General features: G+C 40.8%; 1 protein-coding gene across 1 annotated transcript in view; it reads right to left on the bottom strand.

Moving 5' to 3' along the window:
- Nucleotides 1-10,382: 10,382 nt before the first annotated feature.
- Nucleotides 10,383-23,657, bottom strand: part of MOV10L1 (Mov10 like RNA helicase 1) — a 31,785-nt gene continuing 18,510 nt past the window's right edge. The window contains exons 14-26 of the mRNA XM_072344339.1: nt 23,563-23,621; nt 22,987-23,102; nt 20,019-20,115; nt 19,004-19,182; nt 18,353-18,499; nt 17,876-17,997; nt 17,046-17,145; nt 16,469-16,633; nt 15,435-15,608; nt 14,532-14,681; nt 13,838-13,945; nt 10,934-11,071; nt 10,383-10,478 (exon numbers count right to left, since the gene is read on the bottom strand). Of these exons, the coding sequence (XP_072200440.1) occupies nt 10,383-10,478; nt 10,934-11,071; nt 13,838-13,945; nt 14,532-14,681; nt 15,435-15,608; nt 16,469-16,633; nt 17,046-17,145; nt 17,876-17,997; nt 18,353-18,499; nt 19,004-19,182; nt 20,019-20,115; nt 22,987-23,102; nt 23,563-23,621 (1,651 nt within the window). The remainder of the gene's footprint in view (nt 10,479-10,933; nt 11,072-13,837; nt 13,946-14,531; nt 14,682-15,434; nt 15,609-16,468; nt 16,634-17,045; nt 17,146-17,875; nt 17,998-18,352; nt 18,500-19,003; nt 19,183-20,018; nt 20,116-22,986; nt 23,103-23,562; nt 23,622-23,657) is intronic.

Below are 23,657 nucleotides of genomic sequence, written 5' to 3'. Positions count from 1 at the left end.
TTGCCTCCTTCAAGTTTGGCACCCACATGTACAAATGCATGGAGACTTCCCAGTTATGCGCCTGCCTTGTAAGGTCAGTTACTTCTCGTGTAACTACAGGGGTCAGACAGCCTTTGTCACATCTTTTGGTGGATGTTGTTGCTTATGAGTTACTTTGGGTATCAGCTTATCTTCAGATACGTTCCAGCATGAATGGAACTGGATACTGGAAGGACTCGGCGTCCTGAAGATTTCAGCTGATGGCACCTTCATTGTTAGAAGAAAATATCATAGTATCATAGTATCGTGCGAGTTGGAAGGGACCTTAGAGATCATTGAGTCCAACCCCCGGGATTCGAGCCTTATGTGTAGCAGAGCAGCAGTTTTACCCCTTGCGCCACAAGGGGGATTCGAACCCGGGCCCTCTGGTGTTGCAAGTGGCGGTTCTAACACCGTGCGCCACTGATCACACCTATCAGACGATAGGTAGTGCAGAACCAGAATATAATCCTCAGTTGCTCTGTCTGTCTGATGTTTGTCAACAGACATGTACAAATGGAGACTCTGGCATTTCTTTCCAGACATGGGCATATTTTGTTATGGATGCCAAAACTTGTTTCTGGAACAAGAAGATTGGAAGAAAACTACTCATAAAACCAGTGTTTTGCTTAGCTAATTATAAAGGCACTTTTAATAGTAATATGACAATAAATGTAGTAAGAATTATTTAACATAGAAAATAAGTTATCACTACTGAAGAACTCATAGTCATCCTTTGGGTTTTGAGTGGAGCATAGGCTCAAATATTTAGGCCTAATTTCAGCTTGGGGAACTTGCAGTGGCCGAACCAAAGAGATGAGAAGGGAAACACTCTTGCACCATTGCTCAAAAGCAAAACAAATATTTGTGAGAAATGAAACAACTCTCCAGAACAGTGAGCAATACAGGTGCCTCTTTTTGTGGTGCAGTAAAAAACTGTTTTACCCCCTGCCAGAACCAGCTCACGTCTGAAAGCACCTGCATTGCATCCTGCAGTAGAACTGCTGTGTGAACTGCTGTATAGTATTTGCACCCTGAACTCACAGCAACCCACTTGCAGATCTGATCTGCACGAGTCAAACAGCCTTTTCTTCAGGATTTCCAGCAGCTGGGGCTGAACCACTGCTATAACCCAACTGCCCAGCGTTTGGCTGTAGTGAGCAAACAGTGAAGTCCTCCCAGCCCAATGGTAGCCATCTTCCAGCTCTCCATGGGGTTTGCTGGCTTGGGTGCAGTGCAGGAAAAAGGCAAGAAACTGTGGGGTTGTGGAGGGCCAGAATCATAGAATCACAAGGTTGGAAAGGACCTACAAGATCACCTAGTCTAACCGTCCTCCCATTACCATTACTACCACGAACCACTAAACCATGTCTCATAGATCCTCATCCAGACACCTCTAGAACACCACCAGGGATGGCGACTCCACCACCTCCCTGGGCAGGCCATACCAGAAACCAGTTCCCCGGGGATCTGGCATGCTGGGCAGTTTTATGCAGTCTTACTATGCATTCTCTAGGTCTTAATGCTACCTAGACCTGCCTACCGTGCTGTGCTGCGCTGAAATTCCAACTCAAAACCTGAGTGTAACTTCTCTAATGTATATTCTCTGAGTATTTTGACTTAATGTGAAAAAAGATATGCAAACAGCTCCAACATCTAAAATTATCACAAAACAAAGCTGAAAAAGGTTTGAATTAATACTGTCTTATTCCAGAGAAATCCTACAGGAAAAGATAACTCTGCAAATGAATCTTCCTAGATACACTGCAAGGGATTTCCATTTGGTTCAAACAGTTTAGATGAATTTCAGATTTGTTTTTGACTTCAGTCTTGAAAAGATCACTGAAAACACGTCCTTCATTTTCCCACCTAGGGTACAAAGAAGAGGCAAAGGACACGAGTTTGAAGGAGTTCTGATCAGGTGCGTGAATTATTTTAAGGGTACAGGGGAGCTGTGGCCTGTCCTTCCTTAAAGCTATCCAAAAGCTGACTGCACATGGCCCAAGCTGACCCTGTTGGATCTGCTCTGAGCAGCAGAGAGCAGACAATCTCCAAAGGCCCTTTCCAAGCTAAGCCTGTTCTATAACCTTATGTTACATGGGTAGAGTTTCAGGTCCTGTTACAAGCTGGAAGGATGCCCAAGCCCAGAAAGCAAATACTCCTTTGAGTACGATACACAGCACTATACGGCTGCTGCAAATCATGCCCTTCCCTTCCTGGCTGTAAACATTTTGCTTTGTAAGTTATGTCACTCCAAAGAGCTATTAGGGTAAGATTACATGCACCATGTCTCCTAACGAGCCGGATTCTCATCTGTCAACAAAGCTTACTGGTTTCCCTGTAATCTTGTGAATGCACTTGTGTAGCCTTGGGTAAAACATTTTTAGTTCATCTGCTGTTCTGCTGGTTTTGGCACATCTGCACATGCTGCTGGTTGTGTCCCCCGTCCTGTAAACTCTGACACGTTTTCTTAATTCGATGGTCACACACAGCCAGTCATACTGAAGTGCAGATATTAGTAAGGCCAAGCCACTGCATGTGAGATTGCACACGGCCTGCATTTGTCCATCACTTCGCACTAGCTGGCTGTATTAACTTGCCTGTACTGATCTGCTTACTTCTGACTAGAGAACATCAGCCGCTGAATCATGTTTGATTATGCTGAACGTGTATTATGAAATGCTGGCTTTGACACAAGCCCTTACTGCTGAATTTAAAGAGCCCGCCTAATGCCATCAGTGGGTACCACGACACAGGTCATGTATTCTTCCCTTAGGAGCAATAGTAGAGTGAATGCCACATGTGGTATCGTAACTAACATCGGTCACTGAGGTGAGGGCAGATGCTGCCCTGGTGTGAAGGCTGTGCAATGGATATGATTTCTTCCCATCCCTCCTGCCATGGCACCTTGCAGTCCTTTCTGTGGGCAAGAAGGGGAGGCCTGCCAGCTCAGCACAGGGGCAGAACTCCTCTGTTTCATAACTGATGTATTTTGCAGAGAAGCCAAAGAGAAGACCAGGTGTCACACCAAGAATCCGGAAATGCAACTAATTTTATCTAATGTATTGGGGCAAAACTGGATGACGAAGTGTGAAAAACTGGCTTGAAGTAATAATCTTTTTAAAGGCATCTTTAAAATATTAAATACGTACTCATGCAACTCTGATACGGAAAATTAAAGCACATGAATAACCTCATACAGATTCATAAGCTGCATAGATATTTGATGGAAAAGGCTTATGGGTTTAGGTTATTCAATAAAGCTTTGGCTGGAACAGAATTAAATTAGGATATAATGACATTTTCATATGAAAATTAAGTAAGTTTAAAAGAAGTGAGAAAAAAGTCGAGTCGAGGCAAGGCAGGTAATCTCTGCGGAGTCAGATGCTGCCCATGGGACACCTGGATCCATGGCTGTGGGCCATGGCTGTTCATTGGCTTCCCAAAGCCATGGGAGGGAAATTAGTCTCTGCAATATCAGATCATTATATAATTTCTTATCTACATTTATGAGAAATACCGGTCTTTAATTAGTAACACAAATGAAACTGGAACAAACTATTAAAGGAATGTCATACAGGTAAGAATCTTTACCAGTTATCCTGATGAAATCTGTGAAAAGCTGACACAGAATCGTAGAATTGCTCAGGTTGGAAAAGACCTCAAAGATCATCAAGTTCAACCACAACCTAACCATGCTACCCTAACAAACAACCCTCTGCTAAATCATGTCCCTGAGCACCACATCCAAATGGCTTTTAAACACATCCGGGGATGGTGACTCAACCACCTCTCTGGGGAGCTTATTGCAGTGCTTAATAACTCAATGTACGCTGAAGAAGGAAATAAGACATCAATGCAAACCTACACATCCATCAGCAAACAAAGCAGAACTCATTCTCCCAAAGTTTCATACGCACAGCAGGACAGTGGTGGCAGCGGGAGTTAAAGGGGCTGTGCAGTTTCTTTAATGCAGGGGATGTGATCGCTGTGGTGCACTGCAGAGGGCATGCAGTAATTTCTGGCGTGGCTGCAGAGGGAGGTGCACATCTCCTGGGCACTGCTGACGCAGACGCTGTCAGTGGGGTGGAAGGATTGCTGGGTACCGCTCTCATTCTGTCTGTGGGTCTGCTTAGGTGCTGATGGATTATTAAACCATGCGCCTGATGCAATGCACACTGGCAGCTGTTACACAATTTGCATTAAATCAGTGATTTTCTAATAACGAGGAGTGAGATCCACGAGTACCTGACAAAGCATCATCACTTAAAGGTTTTCAGCCTCCGAGCACACCGATTCATACTGATGTGGAGACAATCCACTTCCTGAAAACTGTACTCGGGTGTTTAAATTGCATCACTTCCTGATCCAAACCCTATAGCGAGATTCCTTCTGCTGTCTGTGGAGAACAGACAGTGTGGTTACACACAGCCTGTACCTGCACTGTGTGAAACAGGTTTTTGAAACACGATTTCAGAACATCAAAAATGCTCACTTAGAGCATGACTTCCAATGCAAACAGTGCACAGGTACCGACATCCTGAGACTTCTAACTCTAAAAGTTCGTGTTTAAGGTGAACTTGAACATAAATTTCTTGTGTTCTTAATCAGTCCTGTGGGTCCCAGATTAACACCAAACTAAGCAACCGCACTGCCCCAAAGGATTGGTAAAAACTCAGATCACGAGAACACAGAAACAGAAATCCCTTTTTGCAGTAGGAACCCAAGGAGAAACTGACGCGGACACTTTGGAGCACACTTGCTCCAGGATCATGATTTTACTTTGCAGGAAGTGATGATGGACTTGGTGTGCAGGGGACTAAGAGAGAAAAGAAAGTACTTCTAAAGCACTTGATTACATTCAAGAGATTTAAAAAAATGCACCTACCATGTTGAGTTTCAGCTGGTTGTTTGAATGACTTGTTATGAAGTGCCCGGGGACTCATTTATACACGGAACGTGTTTGGCACCACTTACTGCGCACTTCAGAACTCACCAGGCTGCTGGCTGCCATGTCTTCAGTGATGCGGTAAGCAGGGCTGCTCCCTGCTGCCCATGTGTTCGCTCCTCCTGCACACCGTGGCTCTTGCAGGGCCATGAAGCAACACGATCACCAGGAGGCAAAGGTGAAAAAACAGACTAGAAAACTATCGTGAGCATACAAAACTTCTTTTTCATGCCGAGAAAGGCATCAGTTCATTTTATTTCGGGGTATCTCCACAACTAGGGCAACTGAAGTTGACTTCTGATTCCAGACCAAAGCGTGCTGACTTTGATCTCATGCAGATCTACATTTCTACAGTAAATCAACTAAAACAAATTCTGTTCCTTGGATTTTTCTCTTGCTAGGTTTTCCTGTGCAGGTAGCACTGGCTGCACGCACAAGTGAGTCTGATGTCCAGAGCACCACCATGCAGGCCACCTATGCTCATAGCACACAATCATTTGTAGGATAACTTGAGAACATTCTGAACCTTAGAGGGATAATATCACAGTTGCTATTTCCAGTGCAAATGAAGCAATAACATTCACCTGCAGTGCATGTGAGAGGACTCACTGCCTTGTTAGCGGTACCTGGTACAGCACGCTTCACAAAAGCTTGACAGTGGTAAAATGGACGAAAGAATCTAAATGAAGAATTTGGCAAATGGGTTGCTGTTAAAAATCAGTGGTGGCTTAAGTAAAATGAACGAAGAGCCTAAGGAAGTCACTTGGTTTCTGCTTACTAACCTTTCAGCAATCCCATCATCCTTATGCTTTGGGACATCTGGCCATCATCAAGCATTAAGCCAGGCAATGCCAGCACGACCTCAAGGGCACTCTCCACAAAAGGAAATACAATAGAGGTTTAAATGCCTTTCGGTCACTGTCCTGTTCAATGCAAAGAATGCCTGCATTTTAATCACTCTGCAGGAAATGTTATGCTGGATTTCTTCTTCCGCCTCACTTATCCCATCTGTGCTGTGTTCTTGTTAATTTAAGGGAAGCCAAAAGGGAAATTTTCACTACCCTTCAGTCCCTGCTATGCCGTTCTCATTGCCCCAGGCCACAGCTGTTAGCAGCAGAAGAGAAACCACCACGAGCCCCTTGACTTTCCAACACTGTACTTCCAGCACATCACAAGCTGCCCACGTGCCTCCTGCTGTGCGTTCCCCCAGCTCACTGCTGCATCTTTGCGCAGGGGCTGCTCTGCTCAGCCCCCACATTGCACCAGCCCCGTGCTGAGGGCAATTCCTGCACGTACCAACCTTATCACACAGCTGTGCTGCTGAAGCGGGCCAGCTGGAATCACCGAAGTTGCAGGGTTAGGGCTTCTCCTTTGAAGTTCTTATAGTACATGATACGTGGGCTTACTTCAGAGTTGCGGCACTAAGGATGATTCTGCTCCCTGTTCAACCTGCACGCCAGCAGCACAGCCCCTCTGGTTGCTGTGGCCCCTCTAAATACACACCATGGCTGACAGCAATGCCCAGCCAGGCTGACAGTAACCAGGTTCCTCTTCCTGCTGTTCACACACAGGTCTATTTTGTTGCTTTTCATGTTGTTTGGAGCACACTGATGATCTGTTGTGGAAATAAACACTTCTGCTAAGCATCCTGGTACTAAAAATCCCACTGAAGCATTTATTATTGCATTTTTTTGTATTGCACAGAGAGGTAAACCAGTTTACTTCTGCATCAGTGACCTCTACTTCTTCAGCAAGAGCAAGAACCGCAGAATTCCAACGTTTTCATTTCCCAAATGCTGTCCTTCACCTCTTACTTACACTACTTTTCATTAACTAGGAACAAAATGATCTCCTGTGCTTGCAGGGAGAGATGACACAGGCAGCCATGGTAGGTTTTAGAGCACCTATCTTCACCTATCCAGAACTCAGCTCCTCTCAACTTCTGGCCTTACTCTGCAATGTCAACAGAGAAAGCACCTCTAGGCATTTATACAAATATCCTAGAAGCATTTTAGGATGAAGCAAACAACTGTACGTGCTTCTGTTAGCTAAAGGGGAGCCTGGACAATCTAGCTGGAGCACAGCTCTCAGGCTTTTGTACTGGCAGCTGTGCAGACATCAGAAAGAATCTCCTGTTCAGTTTTAGCACTTCCATGTTGACTACACACTCCAGTTATGTGAGAGGAAGAGAAGTCACATATGGAAGTCAGCGTGAAGCGAGTAACGGTTCGGAAAAGCGACTTATTGGGGGTGTGCTTTACTTTAAACTGCCTATTTTCCCTTTGTAGACTGTACTCATTCCTTACTTACAGTCTCTTCCATCTCCTGTTTTTCCTTCTCAGTGTTACAGCTCCTCAGGAGAACTTCCCGATTTGTTTGAGCCCTTCAGCCAAATTCCAAGCCCTTCCAAATGGAACATTTCAGCAGCACTTCATCCTCCACTCAGGGACAGCTGTTCACTCCACGGTCTGCAGTTTGCCTTCCATAGCACACTGCCTCCCCACTGCTCCTCAGCAGGGCACAGCAGTGCAAGAGTCTCCTGGTGCCTCACGGAGCAATGCCCAGCAGACTGGCACCGAAGAATCATTTAAGAAGTACTGAAACGTGGCAACACCTAACGCTGTAAGGAGATGTAAGCGGTTTAAAAGGATTATTTTACACTCCCATTATTCACTGTCCTAGAAGAACACCCTCCTCCCAGCTTGCGTATTCATTACTATAGCTATTAGAATAAAGCCAATTGTTTAAATAATCAGAGTATATAAATTTTAGCAAGCCTGCTAAATCTGAGACAAATTGTTTCTGATTCTGTTAGCGACTGTTCTCTTCTTGTTAGCTGCAAAAAACCAGTAACACTTTTTAAGAGAGTCTGTTTCCCATTAAGATTTAGAATACTTTTTTTCTGATATCCAAGCTCCAAAACATGCAGCCCAATGTTCCCTTACACCTCAAACTGATTTATTTAAAGAAGAAAAGTGCATTAAACTTTCCTGACGTCATAAATTCAAGGTTCCAGAAGACAGTAAACAGCAGGTACAGTTCCCTGTGTGCTGTGAATTCTATTTCTCGCCTTGCTGATCTAACGTTCTTCCTGGAACGTGGGCTCTGGAAACCAAACACAAGGTGTAGAACTGACCACTCTTCAGGGGGATGAAGAGTAGAAAAGACAAACAGGGCTCCAACCCCCATTATCTGTTGCAGTACACCCAGTGTGCCTGCAAAGCCTGTTCAGCATGGCAGGGGCAGCACCTCGCCATGTGTGTTTCCTGGACCACGTGAGCTGGCACGACTTACATAGTTTGGCTGATGTCGCAGGCACCCAGTTTGACCTTCAGCATGCTGCTACGTAGTTGCTAGGGATGCAACTTTTATTAGATGAAGCACAGCTAAACATCTTCCCCTACAAGGAGAGACTTAGGGAACTGGGTCTGTTTAGCCTTGAGAAAAGAAGGCTGAGAGGGGACTTGATCCAGGTTTATAAATACCTGAAGTGTGGGAGCCATAGTGGCGAGGCTGGTCTGTTTTCAGTAGTGCGTGGGGACAGGACTAGGGGAAATGGGCTGAAACTTCAGCATAGGAAGTTCCGCACGAATGTGTGCAAGAACTTCTTTACGGTGAGGGTGACGGAGCACTGGAACAGGCTGCCCAGGGAGGTGGTGGAGTCTCCTTCTCTGGAGATATTCAAGACCCGCCTGGACGCCTACCTGTGCAACGTGTTGTAGGGAGCCTGCTTTGGCAGGGGGGTTGGACTCGATGATCTCTAGAGGTCCCTTCCAACCCCTACAATTCTGTGATTCTGTTAGGACAAAACACAGAACTAGAAGAAATAATGGAGTATTTACCCAGCAACTCCTACACCAGTCATTTAGCCTGGCCTGACCTATACTGTGCCACTGTGAATAGAGGAATGGCAGCAGTTTCATTAATTCAGAGCTTAGAAAAGGTAGAATGAACAACAGGAGGGACCGCACCTCCAATAAAGACTTCATATCCTAAAATACTCTTAGAAGAGCATACTTGTGCTTGTGTTCTAAGTGCAGCCAATGACAGAGTGTTTCAAAAGCAAGGACACCTGCTTGAGAGACCTCACTGCCATGGCACAGAATTTACCAGCTGGCCTGTTAGTAAGGACACAACACAGAACACCTGAGAAAAACTGTTACCGGTACTTATAAGAAGAAGTAGTGGAAGGGAACTTAAAGATCATTTATTAGGACTACGTAGTTGTTGTGAGATTTTGGTCCATCATAATCCTGAAAGGAATACATACAGGAGATCCTTCAACAAGGAACAGATTCCTTATTGGACAGATTCCAAAGGTTTATGTAGAATGCTGGATGGCATTACAGCCACTGACATTTTCAGTATAATACCACAACAAACCGTCCATTATGACCTGTTCAGGAGTAAAGACAATTAACCTGGCATAACAACAAACCAAAGAGACGAGGCTGATGAGGCTGCAGTGCTGCTCAAACACAGCTGTGACTCAGACTGGATAAACACACTAAGTATAGTCTAGGTTCTACACAGTGTGTCACCGTACTGCGTATCTGGCTTTGATGGTTGACCAAGCTAAAAGCTGCTCTATCCACACATTAAGCATCGCAGAAGGAAGTACAGTGCCCACCAGAAGTGAAAGCAGTATGAACTGACTGCAAACCACTACTTCTAAACAAAAATAAGCAAACTGGTTGCCTGTATTGTATTATAATAAATTCCAACTTTTTCACTTCTTGAAAGGAAGTATTAGGAAGCCTCTATTGGATAAACTTCAAGGAATTTCAGAATGCGCGCCTTTCCCTGAGGCCAAAAGGTGCTGGATTCATGTTAAGTATTCTTAGCTTCAGAAACAGAAGAGGACTGAATGCATCTGGAGCACTGAAAAATTTAGTCACACCTGCCTATTAAAGAGATAAGATAAAAATGGATTTTGGTTACCTTTCCATGAACAAGAACAAACACTCTGATAGTTAATTTCAACTAGAAGATAATATTATAATATTATAACAATATAATAATATTATCTAGAAGATAATATAGCAACATATTATATGATCCTAAAAGGGATGTGTTTAACATTAAGAAAATTCTTTGAGTATAATACAGCTACCATAAATACCTCTCCCTACAGCATTCCTCCACTCAGATCCTTCTGTTCCCCAAATACATACTGTAATGTTTAGGGGTATGCAAAGTGCCAAGGTCCAAAACATCCTGTATTTAATACTTATGCTAAGACTCTTCTTAAACGACGGAGGAATTATGGTTACGTGTTATGTTTACAGTATTTATGACCACAAATTCAAATCTTAATTTTATAGCACACGTTTTTCTGTTTATCATCTCTCCAATAACGTAAGTCTGAAGAATGTCTTAAATTGTGTCTAGTATGGTTAAAGTGAAGATGAGATACTCACTGTTGCTGGCTTCTGAGCTCAGAAGGCAGGTCACAACCGACATAAGCATTATTTGTTAAACTGTACTCCAATAGTGCACAAAAACAGGGATCCTACAAGAAAAGATTAATGTTTATATTAAACATGTTACTCTGTGTAGTGAACTTGCTAACAAATTAACACGGCACATAAATGCAGAAGATTTAATAGGACATAAACAGAACAGCATAAACAGTGCAAGGATGAAGCATCAAAGCAGGAAGATACCTTCAGATGTATTAAGTTACATGTGTTGCATGTAGGTGTGGGGAGACCACACCTCCCACTGAGTTCATTTCATGAATACTGTTCTTTTTGTCCAGAAGGTCAGAAAAAACCATCCATGAGCTCAAAAAGGAGAACTCTTTGGCAGGTAGTTACATTAATTGGCAGTAATCACTTCTACCTCCGTCCATTTAAAAATGAAAATAAATGCAACAGATAACCCCTTCCATATTAGTCATTTACCATGGCAAATACCACACATGATTCGATTCAAAGATATAAGAAGAAAACAAATACAACTTACTTTCACAAGAAGATGAGGATTTCCTATGACAATCAGCAAAGCTTTTGCTCTAGTAATTGCTACATTGAATCTCTTTGGGTTAGAGAGAAAGCCCAAAAAGTATTCCTCTTCAGCAAGTGTGTCTTCATAAGATCGCACCTAAAGATCACAGATACAGACTCAAAACTGGAATAATGAGAAACCAACTTCTTTTATCACAGTGTAACTTTAATAGATTAAAGAAGCATAATTTGCTCACTGCAGCAAACCACAGCTCAATATGAGCAATACACAAGTTAGCTTCGATATCCAAAATTTAGATATTTAATTTATTTCCCACCACTGGTTTTCCCAGAGGTCTATTTTCCAATAGTCACAGTACCACAGTATCATGCGAGTTGGAAGGGACCTTAGAGATCATCGAGTACAACTCCCGGGATTCGAGCCTTCTGTGTAGCAGAGCGGCACTTCTACCACTTGCGATTATATTAGTGGACTATATATATATATATATATATATATATATATATATATATATATATATATTTTCCAGTGATTCAGCATAGATGTGTTTTAAAAAACTCTTGTCCAGATCTGTGTCGATGTGCAATACATTTTCAGAGAGCATTTGATAGATGTTATCTCAGAATGTAAAGGATCAGTATTGCACATTCTTGCAAGAAGAAACCATCTGCAAGATGCATCAGTAGTGATGAGCTGACTTGGCAGCTGCTTATACTTCTTGACTCTACACTGAATTCTCCTTAAAAGCACAAAGTAAAATTCTGCTTTCAAGAGCCCTGTCCAACAATTTCACATGTGTGAGGAATGAAGTTGATGTATATTTTCCCCAATGGGTTTTCACGTAAATCCAGATACCAGGGATATGTTCACATGTGCTGTAGTAGTATCTAGCATTTAGGGAACTGGTACACACCTGCATCTAATTCAAACAGAGGGGCAATAAACACTGATGAGTGAGCTCACTCTCTCATTCTTGAGGCCTGATGACTCAGCTGTGATGGATAGTTTTCAGGCTGTTGACTGTAGTGTGGAAATATATGGACACACCTCTATCTACCATTTGCAGATAATGTGCACTGAGGTACTTCCAAAAACTCCAAGATTTACCACTGATACCTTCAGCAAAGTTTCCAAAGCTATGGTGAAAGGCAAGAGCTACCACCTTCTAAATAACAACAGAATCTCCCAACATACTTGTCAACGTATTCTTCTCCTCTTGCCTCCTCACCAAATCCAATGGTTGGACTGAATATAATTCAAAACATCTTCCTGTATTTCCTCAATATCCCCTTCTACCAAGCTTGAGAAGTAGGCCCAGGTGAACTTGAATTAATTCAAGGTGTTGTACTTGGGTCAGAGCCATTCCAGATATGCATACAGAGTGGGAGAACTCCTTGAGAGCAGCCCTGAGGGGAAGGACTTGGGGGTCCTGATGTACAAGAGGCTTTACCTGAACCAGCAGCATGCATCTGCAGCCTGGAAGGCCAACAATATCCTAGGCTGCATCAAAAGGTGGCCAGAAGGGAGGGGGAGGTGATTGTTCCACTCTACTCTGCCCATGAGGCCCTGTCTAGTACACTGTGTCCAGGCCTGGGGCATCCAGCAAAGAAAAAGATGTGGAATTCTCAAACTGGTTTCCAGAGGAGGGCCATGAAGATGGATCAAAGGGCTGAACATCTCTCCTATGAAGAAGGGCTGAGGGAACTTGGGCTTGTTTAGTCTGCAGAAGAGAAGGCTCTGGAAAGACTTCACTGCAGCCTTTTAGTACTTAAAGGGAGCTTATAAACAGAAGGGAGAGCACCGTACTACATGGTCTGATAGTGATAGGATAGAGGAGGAATGGTTTTAATCTAAAACAGGGGAGACTTAGATTAGATGCAGGCACAAGCTGCCCAGAGAAGCTGTGGATGCCTCATCCCTGAAGACATTCAAGGCCAGGTTGGATGGGGCCCTGGGCAGTCTGATCTGGTGGCTGGCAGCCAGCCCATGGCAGAGGGATCGAAACTAGATGACTGTTAAGATCCCTTCTAACCCAAGATATTTTGTGATTCTGTGATCAGTCAGAAATTTTCTGAAAGACTCCCTTATTGCAAAGAATAAAAACAAACAGCTCTGCATTCTCATGTTTATATACAAATCTCTAGCAATACAATGTGCGTCTCTGTACTATCATATTTACACAGATGTAGTCAGCCAACACCAATACTAAATCAAGGAAGTGAAGTATTGTGAGAACGATGTCCTGTGACTAGTGTACTGCTGGAGTACAAACAATAGCACAGACTTCCTTTTCCCTGTCCCTTCTTTTGCAAGGTATTTTACAGCTTCAGATTCAAATAGCCAGAAGGTAGAAAAGACATTGACCAACAACCCAATACTTAACCGGCAGAACACTTCAACAGTGCATCATGAAAATGATCACAAAAGACTGTCAAGTGTTCTTCAACAGTAAAAAAGGGTACTGGATTCCTACAGTCAGCAATGGTGTCTGGGTAATTATCAGCTGTATACAATTATGTGGTAATTCTCAAAGAGAAAATGAAAAGAACCTACATCAACATTCATAAGCTAAATGACTCTGGATTACTGTGGTATATACAGTTGTCTCTAATACTGCATCCAGTTTCTGTCGTCTCTCAACATGCTTAAGTGAAGATACATTATCTGCATGACACTCTAAACTCATCTTGAATTATCTAGAAAGGTTTGAAGTCTACCTCAAAAGCACAGATACCATCCTGTTTGCATGCATTTCAATTAAACATTTTCCCCAAATACTATGACAAAATTATTTCCCTTGGTTTTATCATCCTCGTTTCCCAAAGCTCCACGTCAAAAAGGAGCTACAGAGAATTAAGAACACACAAATATTCTAGACAAGACCACAACAAGTATACATACTGTTGATAAGATGGTCACCATGCTCTCTTGTCCTTGAAACTCTTCTACTGTGCCAACTTTAATATCTGACAGATCAATGCTTCTCAGAAGAAATTTAATTTTTTCTACCTAGAAAAAATGTTTGAAGGAATTTATTTTCCTATTTTAGAGTGGATTACTTCAAAGCCAAAGACATGTAAAGTAATTTAACACAGACAGGTTGCAGGGAATGCCTACACCAAGGTCAGCCACCATCCACTACCAAGGTTTCAAAACAAAACAGTAGCTTTTCCTTCTATGTACACTTCTTACATGACTCAACAGGAGGAATTATTTGCTACCTACATGTAAACAGAAATTAACAGGTTTTTTGATAGATTTTAATGACACGAACAACTTAGATCTTAGGAGTTTATCCATGCAAGCTCTTCTTCCATCATGGAATATATGCCAACCCAAGACTTACCACAGGTGTGGTAGGGCAAACAGCTTTCCCCACCCACTCAAGAGGGCTGTGCAGAGATTCCACCTTTCCTTGCTACTTGCACCATACAGAGTGAAAAAACTGAGGTTTAATGAGAACATCGTTAGTGAATGATAAAATGAAATACATTGAAGGTCTGAGATACGCTTACCAACTTTACCAAACCAGAGCAGCAACACAAAACTACAACTTTAATTACAGTAACTTTGAAGTTTTAAATACTAGTTGTACCTGCTTGCGATATGGTGTAATAACTCCAATATCAGTCACTGACACTGCAATGCTTTCATTTTTAGCCAGGTGGCAACAGTACTGCATTACTTGAACTGCTTCAGTTGGATTAAACCATGAAGGACTGTGACCTTCACGAATTTCTTTGCCCTGCATTAGGAGAAGCAAAATAAGCTGATGAAGAACATGTGCAAAAACTAACTACATATTTAACTGATTATAGTCTTATGCATCTTAAATGCAAAACAAACAAAAACCTAAAGAACAACAGAAATTGTGATGTAACAATATATACAAACGTCCTTCTCAGCTATAAATTCTTTTCAACCATCTGCATATGATGGCAATGCTTTAAATATGTGACAAAGAATATAAATCTGAGCTCAGAACTGCAGGTGTTTGCAAGCTGTTACCCTGCTTTTGTGCAAAGCAGAAGAATTCAGACGCAAGCATCTCCCAACAGTGGATACACCACTTATTACTTCATTAACTTCTTGGAACACCCACAAAACCTTTTCTTCTTGAAGTACCAGTCTTATCCTTGACTTTTTAATCTTTGATAAACTTTAGTTTTAGAGGCTTGCATCTATTCTAATGCAGCAAACTCTTATCAGAATTAATTAAATTCCATACTGCTAAATATGTCAATTTAAGTTTTTAGTAAAATGACCTCACAACACCCTGCAATCTGCAGCTGCTTAAGTTTTTAGAAAGCTATTTGTCTTCAGTAGCTGTTTTGAAAACCAGATGGCCAAGAAGCCATACTTCTTGAAAAAAAACTTACTCTTTTTTCCATTTTCTTTCTGAAATTCATTCTAATGAATAGAACTTTTGTCTACAACATTAGCAAACTTCTATGAAGCCTCTTTATTTACACTTAGACTACAGGAACATTTTACATACCCTTACTCCGTGAAAAATTAATGGAAACCCTTTCCTGGGCAGTTTCTCCCAGTATAACAAAGAAGTTACTACTGAAGCATCTGCACAAACTTCTAGCTCTTTATGATAAAACAACTTAGATGGTAAGGCAAGCAATGCAGAATGTGACCTGTAGTTGTTAATGAGTTTTGTGATCTGCAGAGACAAAAAATAAAATCTGTAACCAAAATGAGTGGTTAGAATCATAAAATATCCTGAGTTGGAAAGGATTCATAAAGATAATTGAGTTATTCGTCAGACTTCAAAGTATGCAGCTCCCAAGAAGACCACTTACCATCTTGCAATGTTCAGCTTTCCTAAAGCTCCCCCAATATACTAAATAGAAAACAAGTCCCTTCCCCCCCCTAAATGGGAAGGAAATGGACCATCTCTTCCCCTTCTAAAGGGAGAGGGGGCAAAAAAAATGAAAAAGGAACCAAATATTCATGAAAGATGAAGGAAGCATTCTCTAGTCTGATCTACAGACACATTACATCTCTTTTTCTAAATTCAGTTCAGGTTGTTTCCAAGGGATTTCCACGGATATAACCTTTTTTGGAGAAGAAGACCTGAAGGACAGAGAGGGGGCATCAGAAGAGCCAGTTATCACAGCATCCGACAGAGGCTGGCCTTAGAAACCAAAACTGCCTGCCTTCAAATGAAAGAATGCTCTTGAAGAAATATTCCAGCCACTAAAAACCAATCATGTATTGGAAGAAGACTGACATGATACCCGAAGACCTGTGAGATTCCTCAAGCCCTCATTTCCTGCTGTCTTACTATGCCAACTCTCCTTAAAGGTTTTAAGATGTTTGAGCATCTTTGCTATTTGGAATACATATTCAAAATAATGAAGACTTACTACTAAGCTAACGTTCAAGCAAGACTTAAACTTAAGCATGGGGATTAAAAGGCCAAAAAAAAAAAAAGGTGTGAAAGGTGTTAAGAAAACATCAACAACCACAGTTCATCATTCTTTACCTGAAAAAAAAGCAAAATGATTTAATTCTACTCACCAACAAAGGGTTATATGATCCGTCAGCGCTAAAAGCATCCTCATCTCTCAGGTACATATTTCTTGATATCAGTCTTTCCAGAAAGGATATATTCAATCCAAATGCCACTGCAATTCTAGACTTTATTAGAGGCCCTAACTGCTTCGGATCTCCAACCAGAACGATCTGTGTATTTAAAAAAACATCTATTAAAACTGTTATTAACTGTAGTCTCAATAACACACACACTTCAGAATTCCAAGATGAATGCACATCAAGCTCTCTGCTTTACCCCCAAACACCTCATTCATTTGCAAAGGGTTAGACCCAGAAAAGTAGTAAACTGCTGTTTATTTCAAAATATTTTTGACATATTTCATATACTGAACCCTGTACTTCTAAAGCAGACTAGCTTCAGACATAAAACAATGACGTTAAAGTGTGGGAAATGAAAACTGTGTTCAAAATCTAAAACTGATTTAATTGTACATTTGTAAGGTTTATTCCATGCACCTACAACTTCACACTCACTATCAGGAATGACAGCTTGCAGTTTGCACCATTCACATTGCTAATAAGACAACGCTAAGACAACTACCTGACCATTAACTTCTGAAATTAATCCAATAGGAATCAGGCTTTCTGGCTCACTTGCTTGCCCAGCCTCATCCAAAATCACATGTGTGAAGTGTCCAAGCCTAGAATGAAATAACATAAATTCAGAACTGGGCATTTCCCCCCCCTTCACAGAAAAGTTAATTCTGCCACCCCGTGGCTGATTTGAGCAATTCTGTAAATGTCCCTGTCAAGCACGCCAGGCATCTCCATGTATACAGCAAAGGCTGAAAATACATCAAAAAGCAGAATGCAGTCACTGTGTTTTTCCTTCTGATTCTTCATCTGTGAACTCCCCTATATATTCTCATATACACAACCACCACTTAATTACAGCTTTATTTATTAGTAAGGTTAAGACATTTAGACAAACTTTCCTCGTTCTCAAATGCCTCCAGGTATTTCATGTGAATAATGAACTTGCTTTAGCAAAGACAACTGCTAGCCTCTATTTCTATAAAACAGCTCTAAAATCAGTTAGGCACTTAAGTGTCCTTTTGGAAAACTGGAAGCAAAATCAGAGGAATCTTTACTTAACAGCACTTTACATGGTGTCACTTTACAACTAACAAAGACTTTATAAAAAAACCTGAGTGCAACATGATTTTTAGTGGGAACTCCTAAATGCTTTTAAGACAACATGACTGTAACCAGCAATGTAATTGCTAAGGCTCCCACTGCTAGTAGTGGAAAAACAACTGTGTCAAGATGCTTTCTTAATTTACCGTAAAGAAATTCGCATCTGAAACATTATTAAGAACAAGAGGTTAGCCAGGAAGGCAGATATCTCAACAATACTCCTGTTTGTAGTACCTCATTCCTGTTTGATAAAACATTCCTGCACTACTGCAAGTGGTAATTATTATCCTGAACCACACTGCTTTCCAAATATCATCACCATCCTTGCAATAAGGTTTCACGATGTCATCAATTTGCTGCAGAAACAAAACAGCACATTTAGCAAAATACCGATTGAATAACTAAAAAAACAAAATGACCTATTTTGGAAGTGGAACAAAATGTTTACACTTAGATCCATGCACTGAAATGAATTCTTGGTTGAATGTACCTGAAGAAGACACATGCATTCTCTTCACCCATCAAGACTGTATATATGTTTCATACAGAAATATTTTTCAGTTCATCTTCTGGAAAACCTAGATTAGTTATTACTTTCTTAGCCATATCTCTTCAGCCTAATAAATATTGGCAGTTACATTAGTAAATAGCATTTTAAGATTAAAACATTAAAAAAGGAAATACTAGCTGGCAGTTAACTGTAGTATTTACCTCTGCAGATCTGCAAGTAGCATTGACTCGGACCATAGTTCCTGGTTTTAATAGATTGCTTTGATGCAGCCGCAAGCAAATCAGATCTGTTGCAGCATTTGATGGTGCACAAACCAAGATTCGACTATCTGGTAAAGTGAAATGTATCTACATTCAAAAAGATGGACATAAAAAACAACACCAAAAAATGTTATTTGAAAAAGTAGCAATAGCTCAAACATAACTCAAACTTATATCCACTTTATTTCACTGAATACAGAATCCAGATGATAAACATCCGTCCTTTTGCAGTTCAAGAACGCTACTCTTGACATCCATGATTTAAGTGTTCTCAAGCTGAGTACACTAAGCGCAGAATTACTGCATGGTTATTACATTGATGCATAGTGTGCTTCAAGAATCTATTATGCAGTTCTAGAATCACAAGTTAGGTAATATTCACTACAGCTTCAAGTTATTTTAATAAGCCATTCAGGATTTTTTTCAAATTCATATTAATTTCATCATTCTGAACAGCTCAGTGAAAAGGCTTAAGAAGAATATTTCCAATTCTTGTTGAGGAAAAAGAAGTAGTGATGGTACTCACAGAATCGCTGTAAGTGTTCTAACATTGAAAAGATTAGAGACTACCCACTCATCATCCATCATTACCTGTAAAATAGCTTCAACTACTGTTATTGTTTTTCCAGTTCCTGGTGGTCCAAACAGAATATAAGGTGTTGGACGACATTCACCACTCAGTATCCTTTTCACTGCCAATTTCTGTTGCTTGTTAAGCATAGGATTGAAAAATTCACCAGCTCTCCATTTAGTTGTCTCACTTTCTTCAACTATGATCAAGAGAAGTACATATTAAAATTGCAAAGATATTTTAAGCAAAAACAGATTAAAACAACTGCAATTCACATTATGCCTTATTTTTTTTCCATTTTCCTAGGACAGCACAGAGAAAACATCAGTAATTCAGAAGTATGCAGGATCTGCTAAAAAATTAATGGACAAAAAAGGATTATCGTTATCAACTTCAACAAAGAACAAAAACTGTAAGAACTTTATTCAGTAATTTCAACATTAAGTTCTTATTTTTTAAACCCCCTTTAACCACAAAATTTCAGTAAACTTTCAGACACAGCATTAAATGACCAATGGTAGCCATAAGGACCACTGGAATTTCCCCCTTCACAACTCATTCAGTTTAGCTGCAGCTTTCCACAACAGAATCTTATTAACTCCTGGACAGAAGTGCCATCTAGGTAATCTGCTTCCCAATATCAGGGTGCTTAACTGCAGAAGTCACACTTCCCGGATAAGCACAGACATGATAGGCACTTCCTGAAACCTTTCAAGAACAGTTACCATTTTCAGTGAAGTAGACATTCCAGCAACAAACTGGAAACTGAATGTGGCCAAAAGGATTCTTGTTGGTGACTAGGAATAGTTAGTTTACTGAGTACAAACTGTATCAATGGAAGTCTGCTTAACTGAGGATGTTTAAATAATCCACAGAAGGGCTCTAATGAAACTTCCTGCCAGTACTGCTGTAAAGTTTCTCCTTAAAAGAGTGTGAGAACATCTGAAAGACACCGTACTCTGCCCCTGTTTGTCTGAAGTGACTGCAATTCTGAACTGGCTATACTTAAATATTGAAGAAAGTAGTAAAATATACCAAGTTGGCTTGTTTCTGCAGAAGCAGTTGCTGCATCTGCTATGTTTATCTGCCTCGATGCCATGCATTTTGCATGTTTGTTCTGTAGCTTTCTGACCTGGAAATAACAAACAAAGGTAAACACATTTATAACTTTACAGAGACAAGGAACCATCTTCACTAACTCTTGAAATTGCTTATTTTTATTTTTTCCCCATTAAAGGGCTTTACTTCAACAAACAGAATATCTGTGAAGCAAGAGAGTAGAAGATGCTAGGAGCTCCCATCTTAAATTTAAGGTTTCTCAAAGTTTGCACTTATGGTAACTTTAAACATCTACTTCACAAGCACTACATATACTCAGATGGGGATCTTGAAGCCACGGTCCAGTAACTTATCTCCTTCCATAAAAGCTAACACTCAAGTACTGTGAGATGATACCTCTCAGACTGCAGCACAAGAAGAAACTGCTTGTAGTGGCACTAGCAGCATTCTGGATCAGATGCTGCTATTATCTTAATACTGATTCTAACAGTAATGACAAGCATTAGTGTTGATTACTTCTTATACAGGACAGAGGTACTTGCTTCCTAGCCACGTTATCCTGGCATTTTTGGTGCTTCTCCAGAGCCATGATGCCAGGAGAACACTGCAAGGCTTAGGCAGTCCTTCTGATTAGTCACTCTGCTACTTATCCAGATGCGTACCAATGACAACCTGAAAAGATCAAAGTTTTAGGGAATCACGTTGCTCTGGGGTAAGGTTTTTATGCTCTTATTCACCCCTCTAGTCAACCAGAATTGACCCAGTAGAAGCAGGCATCTTGCAATAACTAGCTATGCTGTACCTCCTACCTTTATGTCTCTGCATCCATGTGATGGAGCATCTTGATTGGAAACCATATCAAAACCAGACATATGCCTGAGCTGTTACCAGAGCAAAACAGAACAGCAACATTCTCTAGTGGTGTCTGTAACATCACACCATCATCAGGAGGAGGACATGGGTAAGACTTCCCACAAACAACTGACAGTAGTCTCCTGATCACAAGTTGTGCTGCTCATGGGAGATTTCCATCATTCACATACCTACTGCAATTCACTCCAGAAGTTACTAGAGTAAGTAGCAGACAGCTTCCTGGCATAAGTGGCAGAGGCAATAATCAGGAATAATGCTGAATATATGAGAAGAGACACACATATATATACCAACGTTTACTGTAAATACTGCAAGATAACTGGCTCAGGATCTGTACATTTTTAGCCTTCTTCCAAAGTCATAACTCTGGACCTTCTAGCAAACTTCAGCTTCTTTAAGGAATCATGAAGCAAAATAGCCCAGGAAGTTGTGAGGAGGTGCCCAGGAGAACTAAAAGCTGCTTCATGAGACAACATAACAAACCATTCTACTCCACAAGATCATCAAGAATTTCAACAAGTCTCCTTTTCTAAGACTGTAGCTTCATGCTGAATTGTTGGAATGCAAGTTGGAAACAAGCAAGGACAAGCAAAGTATAAAACACGCTGTCTGGACAGCTGGATAAAATATGGCAGGTCAAAGTCCATTTAAACTCACATTTAAATGCAGTACCAACAGAGTAACAAGCAGAAATTCTGCAAACAGCTGTGGTGGAAAGAGAGAAGCATCGTATGGGTTCAGAAATAGACAACAGAAGAGAACTTACTGATAGATGATATAAGAACTGGTCTACCTGATTTCATTCACTAATGAAGGGACTACTATTATGCAGAAAGAAGAAAAGCAGTAACTGTAATAATACTCCGTTGCTCCAGTAAAGCTTTTGAAGTGGTCTATTTACTGTGGCATTCTTATTTTGGAGCCACAAGAACATTAACCAGATTAACAGATGGTTTGGTAAGCAGAAAATTGGCTGGATTATTGGGCTCAAGGGGTGCTAAACAATAGCTCAACACTCATTTGCAAACAGGTCACAAACTTAAGTACCCCTGGTTGTAGTTGGGACAAATGTTATCTTCAGCAACAGCTATGTTGAGAACAAATGCACACTCAGTAAAAATTAGCAAACAACACAATATCAACAGTCTTAGCTGAAAAGCCTGATGGCTCATCTTCATTTGAAGAAATTTGGCTGTAGGATCAAAAAAACCTAATGAAAATCTAAATTGAAAGCTCTGCAGTAACTGTATGAATCAGGACAGGCCATGAACACTAACTGAACTGCAGAGGCTAAAACAACTTAGCTTTTTCAGTTTGATGAGGAAGAAGTAAACAGGCAGCCTAATGCCTATAATGGCTTAAAACAGAGCTAGGAAAAGAAAAAGGGAAAAAAAAGAGGCCAACGCTTCTCATTTCTTTGTAGTAGCATATAATGTAACAAGGAGCCATATCCAAAGTTGCAGACACAAGATTCACATTGTGAATGGGAGGAGGAAATCATTCAGTGGAGATGTTGTGAAACATTTAAAAGGTTATATAGATGCAGAACCTCTGGACAAAACCAAATAAACATAACCCCAAAGCTGACTTGATTCAGCATTGGTGACGACCTACTTCAAATAGGAAAGAAGACTAAATATCATTCTGAAGGTTGTTTTATGAAAGACTTCTACAATTTCTTCCTATAATTTAACTAGAGTAAAGAAGCCTAAGTAAATTCACACAGATCAGGATAATTAATGTTTCCTGCCACAGTGAGAGAACTTCACACATCTTAGAAGTTGCTATGAAAACTAGTTTAAGGGAAATCTGACAGTTCAGCTTATTATAATAAAGGTTATTACTAGAACTTTCCATTCTAGATGGAAGGGTTAGCTTAACAGCATCACTTGTCATAAAATTTACTCTTCTCAGGTAAGCAAACAAACTTCTGTCATCAGAAAGTAGCAGAACGTGACTTCCATTATTTGATGCTCTCCAAAACAGATACATGCTAAGAACAGCCGAGAAGTAGATATCTGTTACAAATTTGGATGCTGCTCAGTTAGAACAAACATTTACAGAGAGTTACCTCGCTCTCCTGCTGGGAACACTGCTCAAGGCCATCATCAACACCACGATACTCAGTGCTACTCTGGGTCTTGACAGCTTGCGGTGACTGTAAGAGAAGCTTTTCCGGAAATAACACTTCAAGTTCAGAAGAGAAAGCAGAAAAATTTGAGAGCTGCCGAAACACACATTTTGCTGATATATCATCATGCTCTGCTTTTATAACTTGTTTATAATCCTAACGCGAAAGTGGGAAAGATCTGTGCAAAGATCACATCAACCACAGAACAGGGCATTTTACTTAAGTTCTGAGATAACACAAAATACTGCCGTTTCACATACCACTGTTACATGTGTGATTTATACAGTTCTTATCTGTTCAAGCTATTTACAAAAATTTATTTCCATTCATATTCCTTTTGATGGCCAGTCAAACTCCCCCCTCTAAATTTAGAGAGCTGTTTTTCAATTAAGCTAACAGAAACCTGTAAAAACAGACTGTAATGCATCCATCTCAGTATGCCTTGATGTGAAAGCAATATAAAACAGAAGACTCCCCACAACCCTCTCCAGACAGCTTAAGTCAACTGAAGTGTACCTTCTTCACCCAGATGCTTAGCTTGCTCAACTGCCAGCTGGCACCGCCTGCTCGGAATCCTGTTATAACAGCAGATCAACAGTTTGTGGATTAAA

Source organism: Excalfactoria chinensis, chromosome 1, assembly GCF_039878825.1.
Source record: "Excalfactoria chinensis isolate bCotChi1 chromosome 1, bCotChi1.hap2, whole genome shotgun sequence".
Classification (NCBI taxonomy): Eukaryota; Metazoa; Chordata; class Aves; order Galliformes; family Phasianidae; genus Excalfactoria; species Excalfactoria chinensis.
The sequence above is the reverse complement of the archived record's forward strand: the minus strand, read 5'-3'. Positions and strand labels throughout refer to the sequence as shown.